The sequence below is a fragment of the Populus nigra genome, chromosome 5 (genome assembly GCF_951802175.1).
Source record: "Populus nigra chromosome 5, ddPopNigr1.1, whole genome shotgun sequence".
Classification (NCBI taxonomy): Eukaryota; Viridiplantae; Streptophyta; class Magnoliopsida; order Malpighiales; family Salicaceae; genus Populus; species Populus nigra.
This window is the reverse complement of record NC_084856.1, coordinates 3,016,496-3,029,514: the sequence shown is the minus strand read 5'-3', so window position 1 is coordinate 3,029,514 and position 13,019 is coordinate 3,016,496. Positions and strand designations below refer to the sequence as shown.

Sequence of the window (13,019 nt, the reverse complement as noted above, 5' to 3'; positions counted from 1 at the left end):
AATATTAAAAAAAATGCATTCGGAAACAAACGGATCCCAGCGTCATCATCACCCGTCGTATGATCGTATCTACGAACCTCCTCGGTTCAAATGGACTCGAAGCTCTCGAAGCTGAATTGAATTTGTTCAAAAGAGTAACTCTCGTAATTGAATTGAATGACGGTGTTTCCACCTGTTGTTTTTTTCAAATGGACGGCAGCTCATGGCTGGCCCATAGGTGACATGCGACCTGGATTGTATCCGAATACTAACGGTTCTAAGCAAAAAGTCCAAATAACCGACGGCTCAATCATCACCAGAGTTTACATCCCAACACGTGGCGCTCAGATAAAGGAGCAATCATGTATCCCCACGAAAAACTTCTTCCCTGCGAAACACGAGAATGTACCCCCAGCTCACTAACCACGTAAAAACTGTACCAAAACCTCTCATCAGAGCAAACGCTCAGCTAAGCTAAAAAACATACATTTCTCGCTCGTCGGCTCACGTTTGCGGCCACTGTTTTTTCTGTTCTCCATTTGTAACTTGCTAGTCCACTCAGCCCCGAGTTAAGTTAATCACGTAATTAAGGTAACATCGAAAAGCCATCTAGCTCTGAAATCTTCTGCTAATCTCCTTGATTTATTTTTTCTTTCAAGATATTCGAGAGTTTTAATTATAATTAGTTCTTGTTCCATTGTGCACGTTCGATGAATTTAAAGCGAACAATGCCTGATTCTATTGTTTTTTTGGATTGAATGTAAGATTTAGGGTTTAGGATTTTTCTATTTCTGTTTTAATAGCAGGCTGCATTTCTAAATTAAATGCTAATCTTGAGCTGTTGTCTAGTGTTTAGATAGAGGAGAGATGAATAAGAAGAAGAATCCTCTCGTATTCTTAGATGTGTCCATCGACGGAGATCCTGCCGAAAGGATTTTTATCGAGGTAATGCATTTTCTTAATCTTCTTTATCGGTAGGAAACTGAAGTGTGGTTTTTCAGCATCAAAATAAAGATAAAACCTGTTTCATTTGAATGGACAGCTTTTCGCAGATGTTGTCCCCAGGACTGCCGAGAATTTTCGGGCACTCTGTACAGGTATTTTGAATCTCTCTCGCATTCTTACGATTCCTTTATCAGTTTGTATTCGTCGTCTTTTGGTTTTAAGAAAAGCTGTTGAAGGCACTGGTACTATGAACTATTGCCTGTAATTTATTGATGGGATCTTGTGTTTCATCCAATTGTGTTCTATGTGCAATGAATCTCCATTTGAAACATGCAAGTTGTTGACAAAATTGAATTAGTGATTAAATGGTTGCATATTATAATGTGTATAACCATTTAGCATTCATGCCACGAATGAAAGAGTCTGATTTTAATTTGTGATCTGCTAAGTTATGGAAGCTTATTTCAATTCGTAATATCCTATTCCACTTCCAAATTGTTTTTCTGCTTGCTTATAGATGTAATACCTTGTTCTTCTTTCTTTTGGGGCCCGAGTTAGCTACTCTTTAAGGACAGTGTTTCAGAATGCCTCCCTCCAGTATACCTTATTGAAATTTTGATAAGCAGCTCTCTCCTTGTAACAATTTAAGACAACGTGCTTGGTTTTTTGATGGATATTCTTAGGTAGGACAAGGGACAAAGGACTGCGATGTATTGACATAATAGTGGCCAAAATGTTCACTAAACTGTAAGAATGTATATTTAACTTCTAATTACTACACATGTCTGGACTCTGGAGAGTGATTTGCATTCAAAAGGATCAGAAACAAGAAATCTTATGTTATAAATTGGAAGACCAGCTCCATGAGCATGCTGTCGTTTAAAGTTCTCCGGATTCCTAATATATCTAAATGGAAGTTTGCACTATAATCACCTTAAACCACATTAAGAGAACTGAAAAGTCGAAAATGGTGAGCAACTTATGCTTTTGATGGGATCAAAGTGGGTGGCATTGTGTTTATGAATTTAATAGCGAGTACATTGCATTGCCCGGTCAAACTGGTTCCCCTTATTAGTCAATGATCCCTGATGGTTAAGTGCACAAGCAGAGAAAGATTGGTAATCCTTTGAAAATTTTATCATGGTGCTGAGAATACTGTACCTTTCCATGAGGAAGGGGATGCAACTGAAAAGGATGGTTGCCTTTAGCATTTTCACTTCCTTTTAGCAAGACATTTCTTTTTTAAAAAATCCTGGCCGTGACTGGTCAGCTTTGTGGTATTAGATGCCTATATTTCTTGTCAGGGCTGCCACATCAAAAAGATGTTTTCAATCTGTTATTATAGTTCTGATGTTATCCTTTTCTTTTTATTGGCATTAGAAATGAGTGGCATAGTTTCTCTTGATCAAATTTTCTTCTGTGCTAGTCAATATGTTTGAAGGTGTTCCTTTTTAGTTTAACTAGCAGCGTGGTGGATTTCACCTGTATTTGTTGTCCATTGTAGGTGAAAAGGGTACTGGAAAAACCACTGGGAAACCTCTGCACTACAAGGGCTCTTCTTTCCATCGAATAATCAAAGAATTCATGGCCCAAGTATGTTTTTTTCCCTCGTGAATAAGTGTTACCGCAAGATATTATGATGCTTGTCTTTCGATTATAAGTAGTTTTGTTGCTGCAAATTTTTAAACATCGTCAAGCTATTGGCAAAAGCTACCTGGTTTCTCTCACTGCCTGCTTTCCAATTTTAAGATTTTCTAAGTTTTCATATTTGTTTGAGAAGACAGGTTTTTATCTCTATGCACATGTTCTTGAATCCCAATGTTATGGATGCCATAGGATCTCTTGTCCTTAAACTGATCTGGTCAAGCTTTGATACCTGTGCACCCATTACTTTTCAGGAGATCAATTTTTGGTGGGGAACTTACTGATTGCCATAATCAATGAATTAAATAATTGACTTGATGCATGCTTCTGAACATGTTGAATACTAGTAAATACTGAACTCTGGTTTATTGACCTGTCATCAAATGTTTTGTCTTCTAACATGTCATGCTTAAAGATTACTTATCTACACATATTTCTTGGCTGTTATATTTTTAAATCACCAACTTTGATTTCTCAGTATGAATTTATGACGCATCAACTTATGGATAAACTTGCACATTTAGTAGATGTTGTTTATGTGCCCCCCTATACAGCTGTATCCTGGTTTCTTGATTGTGCAAATAATCAGTATGCCTACTTTGTATATGTTGTTTCTATGAGATCAAAGTTCTGCACAACTATTTAACTGGATCCATTGTTTGGGAGATGGAATAACATAGCACATCAAATTACACAGATCAAAAGTTATTGCAATCAGAGGGTAGCTTTTGTCTATGAAATAGTGCTGCAGAAAGAAGCAAGTTATTTAGGTTTTTGTATATATGATTAAGAGCAAAATTTTCAATCACTTTTATTGTCCTGACAGGGTGGTGACTTTTCGAAGGGAAATGGTACACTTTTTGACTCCATATGTTCTCTATCCTGCTAATGAATCATGTTTCTCTGTTGGAGCCCCATACTCTCGGCCAGACTAGTAAGGTTAAGGTTCGACCTTTATTTGGTTTGCAGGTACTGGTGGAGAAAGCATCTATGGAGGGAAGTTTGCAGGTAATCTTCCATGTGTAATCATCTGTGTGCTTGCAACGATGGATTCCTCCCATCGTTACTTTTTATAAAAAATTATGCTCTTGTTTTGTAGATGAGAATTTTATACTGAGGCATGAAGGAGAAGGTCATCTCTCTATGGCAAATAGCGGTCCAAACACAAATGGTTCCCAATTCTTCATAACATTAAAGCCTCAGGCCCATCTTGATGGGTATTTGACCTTCAATTGTTCCGTTCATTTCTTTGGCTCTTATTACTTATTTGTCCATTAGCCCTCAAATCTTTTACCTTTCATTGCTGCTTTCATGATCTCATAAAGCTTTTTTTCAAATAAGGGTAACTATTAAAAAATGCTCATATTGTTAGGTCCACATTTTCTGATGTATGGCAGGAAACATGTTGTCTTTGGAAAGGTAGTTAAGGGAATGGACATTGTGAAGAAAATTGAACAGGTGGGAAGTGCCTGTGGCCAACCTGCCAGACCCGTAAAAATTGTGGATTGTGGTGAAACTTCTGAAAGTAAAATTGAGGATGCTGTTGGGAAAGATACAGGTAAAACTTGGGTAGTTGCACTTTTGTTTCTGGAGCATGCTTGCCGAACTTCTTAAGACGTACAATATGATGTTATTTTCCCTCAGGAAAGAATAAGAAAGCTGGGAAGCCTTCAGATGATGGTCCAAATGTTCAAGTTAGAGGAAGAAGTAAAAAATCCCTGAAGGATACAAGGAAGAAAAGAAAAAGGAGATACTCTTCATCCAATTCAGATTCATCTTCATCTGATTCTGAAACATCATCTTCAGAATCAGATTCTGATTCAAGTTCATCTAGTGATGGAAGGCATAAGAAAAGGAGGAGGTCAGCAAAAAGAGGTAAGTACCATGGGAGAAAACAGAAGAATGGACGAAGGGAAAGGAAGAGAGGGCGAAGTGATAAACGATCAAGGCAGAAATCTAAATGGTCAGGTTTATATTTAGTTGAAGTGCGACTTCTTTAATGATGCCTTTTCCCATCTTTTATTTTCATGTACTTCTCAATGGTGTTAATTGTACATAATGGTCTTGTTTCAGGAGTTCTGAGAGCTCAAGTGATACAGAGACTGATAGTTCTAGCACTACCAGCACATCTGATGATAGAAGTCCTGTTGCTGCTCATAAGACCAGTAACTCAACTCAGGCTGGAAAGAAATCAATTCAGAGTTCTGGTATGCATTTTCCTTGTATTTCTACGAGTTACGAACTCCATTATATTGTATTATATTTACATGTTCTCTTCCTGGCTTAAATGCTTGTAATACAGCAAGACTTATGAATTGCTGAGATTTTTAACAGTAGTAGTGCATATTTTAACTTATTGCTGAATTGATATTGCAGGTGCAAGTGGAAAATCCCTGTCCCATCTCTCCAAGAAAGAAGCTGTGGTGGAACAACACCAAAGGAATCAAAAGCCCATGAAAGCTGCAGGCAGCTCGCCACATGAAGAAGGTGAATTGTCTCCCAGGAATGATGAACATCTAAATAATGGGCATGGGATGGATTCTAAATCGGGCGCAACTCCTAATCAGCATCCCCATTCAGATAACTCAAACAAATCCAGGTGTCTGCTTTTACATGTGCTTTTGTTGCATCACACATTCTCACTGGAGTTTATAACTTATTGTAATTGCACTTTCTTACAGGAGAGCAATGCCAAGCTCCAAAAGTAGGCCAAACAATACCCGCAGGAGCAGTCCTAGCATGAGTCCTGAAGAAGTTTCCACAAGTCCAAGATTCAGAAGTGACAGTAGAAGTCCAGTTAGGAAGTCTGGGGAGCTGAGCCAGGGAAGGTCATCAAGGAGTCCACCGGGTAGTCCTGCCAACAAAGGCCGCCATGAACCTTCTATTACAAACCAGAGTCAATCCCCAAATGGTGCCCCCACGCGCATTAGAAAAGGGCGTGGTTTCACCGATCGTTATGCATTTGCACGGCGGTATCGCACCCCGTCTCCCGAACGATCCCCTCGGAGGTCCTACCGTTATGGAGGAAGAAATATCAATGGGAGGAACCGTGATAGGTAAGCTCAATGCCATAAATTGCATTTCATTTGAAGGACTTCCATCATCTGAATATAATCCTCTTTTACACCCCCACCCTCTAGGCTGCCAAGCTACAGAAGTTATTCTGAGCGCTCTCCACCAAGACGATATATAAGTTCACCAAGAGGCAGGAGTCCCCCTAGGTTCTCCCTCTCTCTCTCTCTGTCTTTCAAAAATCACAAATTATCTGTCATGCATGAGATATGGCTAGGCTGGCTTTCACTATCTCTCTGATGCCAGCAGTCAGACAACTCCATTCCATGCTATTTTCATTTTTTTAGCTTCTCAGCATTTATGTTGCTTTATTTTTGCAAACTGAGGCACTACATGCATGGCGATTTTTAATCAGACTTGATTTTTCATAGGTATGGAAGGCAGAGAAGTAGAAGCAGGAGTCCACGACGAAGTCCTACACCTGGTGATAAGCGACCTTCCATAAGCGAGGGTTTGAAATCTCGATTAGGTCCCCGAGTTGATGATAAGCCATTTCCTAACAAAGGAAGACTGGGATCCAGGTCCAGTTCCAGGTCTAGCAGCCGTGGATCTTCTCATTCTAGATCTCCCGATGCTGTACCACCAAAACGTCAAGGCATAGCAGCTAGAGCTAGCATGTCTCCATCAAGCTCACCGTCTGAACAGCAAGCTTTAGTTTCCTACGGGGATGCGAGTCCTGATACTGAAATGAGGTAGCCTTGAGAGGCCTTTTTGTCATGGAAAAGGAGAACGGCAATCTTTGCCATGTTCAAATTATGGTGGTGGGCAAAGTTGGTGGGAGTTTATGCTCTGTGTGTCTCTTAACTGGGGCCCAAATGAACTTTCGTATTTTTCTTTCTTGCTCTCCATTTGAACACGAGGCTTCAGCATTTCTTTTTTTCCGTTTCTGTTTCTGATACATGTACGACCTTCTTGCTCTTAATAGTCGTTTCAATTTCAAGAACGATAGGATATTGAAGTTTTCGGAAAGAAAAAGTTTGACTATCATAAGATGCCTTGCCCAGTAGGGATAAGAATTATGCTTTTTTAACAGAATTGCATTCCCGAATAGTCTACCCGAATGACATGGCAATGTGCTTGTCAAGCTACGTCAACGCTTTAATTTTTTAATTATAAAAAAAAAAACTAAAAGAGACCATCTGTATAGTACAATTAATATTTTATTCTTGGTCGGTAAACTTGCATCCTGGGTTTAGGAGCATGAAGGTATTTTTAATGGACCTATTAGTTATTATAGATAGGAGAGGGTTAATTATTATTTTTACTTCTTTTTTATCCACAGTATAATTAATTAATCATCTTTAAATAAAAAAAAGTTCTTTTTGGGTTTTTTTAATTTTTTTTGTCAAATGAAATTACTTAAATGCCCCTAAAAAATAATTATTCTTAGCTTTGAATGTCAATGTATTTAGTTATTTTGTTATTTTCATGTGGTTTCAGGGGTGATTAGGTTTTTAATATATTTAAAATAATATTTTAATTAAAAAGCAGTTAGCATGCGCACCGTTTTCATCAGTGTGGTGAGGCGTGTACAATAAAAAGACTAACAATTGAGCTCCGACAACGTGTTTTTCCTTCCCTTTCTCTTTCCTCTCTCCTCTCCTATAAAAATATACTGGTCATCGCAAAAAAAAAGTATGTTTGTTTGTTGATTCAAATTAGGTCATTATTTTTTTTATTGTAATGTATTTAGTCTTGAGTTATTTATTAATTTTTTTTTTAATTTTATCCTTTCATATTTTATTTTTATATCATAGTTGGTCCTTATTTTTTTAATTGCACTGTATTTAATCTTAAATTCTTTATTGATTTTTTTTTCAATTTCATCTCTTATGATTTTTTATGTCAAATTGGTTCTTATTCTTTTCAAATCTATATTTTCTTTTTTATACCTTTTTATTTGTTTTTTTAAATTTATCCTTAATTATTTTGGTTGGTTGAGAATTTTACATTGTTATTTTTTTAGATTTGACTTTTATGTTGTGATTTGGTTGTACGATTCATGTCATAAGTTTTGAAGGTTGGGCCGAATGATTTTAGTCATTTTTATTTTTAATTTCATCCTTTATTATTGGGTTCGTTGGAAATTGGTATTCGTTGTTTTTTTACCTTTTCTTTTTATAGAGTTATCCCGATATCATGTTTCGGGCTATAGATTCGGTAGGTTCACCAAGTTTGACTCGAGCCTTTTTTTCATTGCTTTTTAACCTTTTTTTAATGTCCCTTCAATATGAAGTTGGTTTGAAAATTGAGTATCATGATTTTATTTAATATGATTTCCATGAAATTATTCCGATCTCATAACTAAGTAATAGATTTGATTTGATTTGATTTTTGTTAAAGTTGGATGATAAAAAATTTTCATGTCTAATTCTATGGATGTACTTTTTTAGAATTTACCTATGTCAAACAGACTAGGATTATTTTTTTTTCTTTTTAGTTTTGTCATTTATTATTTTATTGTTAAGAATTGATTCATAATTTTTTTTTCTATGCAATCATCCCATTCTAATTTAATTTTTATTTTGTTAACAAATAAAATCATTGAGACATTTTAGAAATATTATAAATATATATTTTTATAATATTGACAAGTATTCATTTTTTGTATTGAATCGTCGTTATTTTTTTCTGCTTTATTTGTTGATGTCTTATATTTTAATTATATTATTAAATTAACCAAATTTATTAAATTTTTTAAACTAATGACGAGAATCTTAAAATATTTTTTTTTAAAAAAATATTTACTATCATTTTAATATCTTTTCTCCAATGGAAAAAAAATAGATGAACTCTTGGAATAGCACGGCCATCCATCTTATTAATTAACTAATAGCTGCCTTCTGCTTTAAGGAAACAAATCAGCTACCAGAACACTCGGCAATCGGGAACCAAAACCAACAACCACCTTTATTCCGGTTAGCTTTAATGCGAATGGCAACCTTTTTCATAAAATCCGCTTTTTAGCAAATCAACGGTGATGTAACTTTCAGCTACCATGGACGGATATATAATCCCATGGATCAAACGGTTAGGGGACACCGGGGATGATGCAATTGACGTTTTCATGTTTATCTGGTGGAGATGAAGTCTTAAACAGGGATAGCAAAACTGGAAGAGACACTTAACAGTAAATTAATTCAGAATGAGTGTTAACATGGGAGTATTCTATTCGGGAAGGCTATATTCTGGCAATAGCCTTCCCTAACCTCATGATTCATAACCATCGCAAGTATTTATTCATGCCGTGCAAATTGCATGTGATGGACGGGGAAGAAAAACTGGGGCCTGGGACGTCTGTTTCCTCGTAGCTTAAGGGGCTATTTTTGCTTATATAAATTTGTCAGGAGCTCTTCATAGAAGAGCAGCATCGCTTTGTCTTAAGCATAGTGGCTTTCGTCCTATTTTGTTGGAAGAAACTCCATATCCGAGCAGCCTTGGCATGGCTTTTTTAAATCATCAATGCTTGTTAAAGAGAACTGGAGGAGACGAGGAGGAGATGTCACGAATAATTTGAGGAGATTTTAAATAAACAACTCGAGTTTAAAACCCACCTAGGGTTGGATATAACAGCACGCCTATGACTTAAGCATTGTGATTAGAAAAACAAAACAGGGGAATGCATGTAAACTCAAGGACTACGAGCAGCTCTAACCTCTCTTAGATTGGTCTACCTTTGGGTACAATCTGATCTTTGAGCCACATATATATGGGAACCAACACATAGTACGTTGCTGCCATGGCACCCAAAATGAAGCGCAGAAAGAAGACGAATGGGTTCGCTGGCTTCGACACATCCTCTGCCTTCGGGCCAAGCTGTGGTAAAAGAAAAGGAAATATTGCAAAGGTTAAAGATAAGATTAGTAAAGAAGCTTGCAATTGCAGAACAATGCATAATTTTCAAATAGATTTCCAATCTCAATTGCTCCAAGGGCAATAGTTTCATGGCCACATACTAAATCGTAAGTCAACTAAAACCTTGCATTCATACTACTTTCCAGTCAGTTGCAGGAATCTAATCATGCCACTATTAAAACCAAAAAGTGTGGTGCCCATAAACAGGGCGACAAGAATTTTCTCAATTTCATCAATTTAGCTGTTCAGGAATTCGGGCCCAAAACCATGCTGTGATGATGATTATGCAGGCCGTGATATTGATCTCAATGGTGCAAAGATGATGAAATTAAGCCTAAATACAAATGTTGTGTGTTAAATCATATTCTTTCTCAGCAGGGAACCTTTCGATCAGATTCTAGCTTTCAATTTGTCAACTTTCTCCTAAAATGCTATATTGGAAAATTCCAAAAATCCTATATCATTGCAGGATCAAGATTCAAATCTGGAAGCTCAAACCAAGTTCATTTATGTCCAGAACCTAAAGAAGTTCTACAATAGTGCAACCAGCTTCTTTCTTTTCTTGGTGGAACCTGAACTGTTCAGAATTACAAGCTCATCCCCTTTCAGCCAGGATCAGCACAAAATAGATCCAAGCAACTGGAATTCATTTTGCAGAATATGGATCAATGACTTGCTTCAGGAATTCTTAACAGAGATGATTACTGGTGGTTCTATGTTGTCAAGTTTACATCCAACCCCATGACCTAAAACAGTGAATTACTCCCAGCAATGAAAAGACTGATGATAGAAGACTACAAGATCCACTGCCATCTGAAATATCAATAAATTCCTGTTGAATCTCTAAGAGAGTACAACGAATTCATAACTCGAGTTTTATATTTCATATTAATATAAACATAAGCTCTAATTCTAAATTAATAATGATTTAAAAATTGAAACCTCAATGGCAATGACCAAAAAATAACATGGCAGGAAGCCAGCCAGGTGCAAATAACAGACTCATATTACCTCCATTTAAATGACATGCAAAGCTAGAGTGAAGTGGGTAGTTATTATCATGCAATGGTAAGTCAAGAATAGTTACCTGCAAAGGAGAATCTCCAGATGCAGGTTTAACACCTGTTACAGAACATCCCATGATCAGCCCGTGCCTACGAACACCACGATACCACTTTGGACCAATCCTCTTTAGTTGAACATCCTTAAACCCAGCCTTCTGGAACCACTCAATGTACTCTTCCTCCTTAGGGAAGAGCATCCAGACATCAGCAAAGAAGCGAGACAACCAGAATGTTGGATGCACTGGACCAATTAAGCAGGCTTTACCTCCTAGCTTCAAAACCCTGTACGCTTCCTTGATGCCACGCTGGGGATCAGGCCAGTACTCAATACTGAGAAGGTGCAGACATGTAATTCCCATAAGAAATCATTAAGAAAGTTTACCTCGCTCAAATTTCAACAACAAAGCACCAATTATTTATTTTTTCTTGAAAATCCACCATATTCTTACTCTTTAATGTATGCACACTCCTATGCACACTCCTAAGAGCTTACCCAAAAGCTTCTATTACATCAATGGTACATTAACAACATGTAGACTAACCATTAACATACTTGATTCATAGAAACCAAATAGAGGCCATCGCTTGCTAAAATCAAGTAAGACTTGAGATATGCAGGTTATAGTTCAGGAGAAGCCACTCCATGCAAAATATTGAAGACAATGACTTTCTCCAAATTCTTCCACTTTTTAGCCGTGTGCCACCTTGACGGAACTATATTTTTTTAAAGTTCTGATGCCTTCTGGAAAGTAGATACCAAATTACAGGAAAGCATATTCACGAAAACCATTCTATGGAATTTTGACCAGGAGAATCATTCTGGATAGTGCTGAAAAGGAATTAAAAAGCTCAAAGGTAATAAAAGAGTTTGCAGAAAAGCCTCATTGTAGTCCTACATAAATGACTGTTTCTTCGGCCACCAAAACATGAAACAACCAGAATTTAGCACAACAAAGCGCAGTATCAAATAGCAAAAACAATAATTCAGTTCAAACAAAAGGCAAGGCATGTAATTCAGAGATATACCTCCCAGCAGACACATATCTATCAGCATAATCGGTAGGAAATGGTAGATCCTCAGCATCGCCCTCAACAATCTTACAATCCTTCAAAGGCTCTTTCTGCTTGGCCTTTGCAAGCTGGTGCGGAGATTGATCAAGGATGGTTACATTTTTGGCATCCACATGCTTAACTATACCCAAAGTGGTGAAACCAGTGCCGCCACCAACATCCACCACTATCGTATTCCTGTCACTGAGATCAGCAGGCTCAAGTGCCTCATCTCTCATGTCCTCGGTCCAGTGCCCAGGGTTTATGACATGGTCATACACAATTGAAAGAAACCTATAGAACCAAAAAGCCTCTTTCTTGTGTTGGATAAACCTAGGCTGTGAAGCTGGCCTAGGGGCTGATAAACTGCACTTGGGTGTTAAAGTTCTTGCCTTTGAGATTCTAGTGCTAGGGATTAAACTCACTTTAGAAAAGTGCCTCCCTTGCAAATCTGACCCCAAAAAGCCTAACCCTTTAGGGGTTATGCCTCTTATTAGAGCGAGGTTTTCAGCTCCATTGAACACTGAGGAGGTCATGACTGAACCAAACAAAGAAACCCACAGAGGAATAGAAATGAATTTGGAGATTATAGAGAAAACCCACTTGCAAAAAACTTAATCGGCTGTGGTGTGTCGTTGTTCAAAGAGTGAAGTTGATGCACAAGTTTCTAGTGTGCAAGGTTGTGGTTACTCGCTATATCTCTCAAGAACCGAAACAAAATATAGATAAAACAACCAGTAAGTGACCTAGAGCAGCTTTCGAGGAGGCTTCCCACCAGTTACCAGAACATGCAGTGGGTTTGGTACTTGAGATTTATGCGCGTAGAAGGGGGTTGGGTTGGTGGTAAACAAGGATCCCAATCCGGTAACAAAAGCACTGGTTTTTAGGATATGAATGGAAATGATTTTGTTTTCTAAAGTGTATTTTAAAAAAATATATATATTAAAAAAATATTTTTTATTATTTTTTAAAAATTATTATTTTAATAATAACAACAATAATAATATATAAAGAATATATTTAAATAAAAAAACTCAAATTCTTAAAAAATATTATTTTAAACACGTTACCAAACATATATTCTAAAAACCATATTAGTCCTTTATTATTATGATTTAGTTTAATTGATTTCTCTACATTTAATTTAACTTTATAAGTCTCTCTTTATGTATTCAGGAGTATGGTTATTGTTATTTTTTAAATAATTTTTCTTTCTAAAATGTATCAAAATGAATTTTTTTTATTTTTTAAAAATTATTTTTAAAATTAGTACGCCAACACAATCTAAAATATACAAAATTAAATTAAAATTTTTAGAGACGGATATTTTTTCACATGATTATAAAACTCGAGTTTTTTTAAAACTCAACTCTTTATATTCTCGTTACATTCTAAATAATTATGTGATAT

The 13,019-nt window shown here is 36.6% G+C and overlaps 2 protein-coding genes across 5 annotated transcripts; one reads left to right on the top strand and one right to left on the bottom strand.

Moving 5' to 3' along the window:
* Positions 1 to 397: 397 nt before the first annotated feature.
* On the top strand, positions 398 to 6,630 carry LOC133695038 (peptidyl-prolyl cis-trans isomerase CYP63-like). Of its 4 annotated transcripts, none has more exons than XM_062116785.1 (14): positions 406 to 570; positions 836 to 924; positions 1,022 to 1,076; positions 2,429 to 2,517; positions 3,395 to 3,419; positions 3,538 to 3,576; positions 3,668 to 3,785; positions 3,966 to 4,126; positions 4,213 to 4,531; positions 4,642 to 4,775; positions 4,945 to 5,167; positions 5,250 to 5,624; positions 5,709 to 5,789; positions 6,012 to 6,630. In XM_062116785.1, the coding sequence occupies exons 2-14, from the start codon at positions 847 to 849 to the stop codon at positions 6,334 to 6,336; spliced, it is 2,022 nt and encodes a 673-aa protein (XP_061972769.1). In that variant the 5' UTR covers positions 406 to 570; positions 836 to 846; the 3' UTR covers positions 6,337 to 6,630. The 4 variants fall into 4 exon arrangements, with proteins under 4 accessions (XP_061972772.1, XP_061972771.1, XP_061972769.1 ...); XM_062116784.1 differs by having other exon boundaries at positions 407 to 570; positions 829 to 924; XM_062116787.1 differs by lacking the exon at positions 5,709 to 5,789 and having other exon boundaries at positions 404 to 570; positions 829 to 924.
* Positions 6,631 to 9,140: 2,510 nt separating this feature from the next.
* LOC133695425 (2-methyl-6-phytyl-1,4-hydroquinone methyltransferase, chloroplastic-like) lies at positions 9,141 to 12,504 on the bottom strand. The gene is made up of 3 exons (XM_062117419.1): positions 11,586 to 12,504; positions 10,583 to 10,889; positions 9,141 to 9,456 (listed from the first exon to the last, which is right to left on the bottom strand). Exons 1-3 carry the CDS (start codon positions 12,143 to 12,145, stop codon positions 9,301 to 9,303), a joined length of 1,023 nt encoding a protein of 340 aa, XP_061973403.1. The 5' UTR covers positions 12,146 to 12,504; the 3' UTR covers positions 9,141 to 9,300.
* Positions 12,505 to 13,019: the final 515 nt, after the last annotated feature.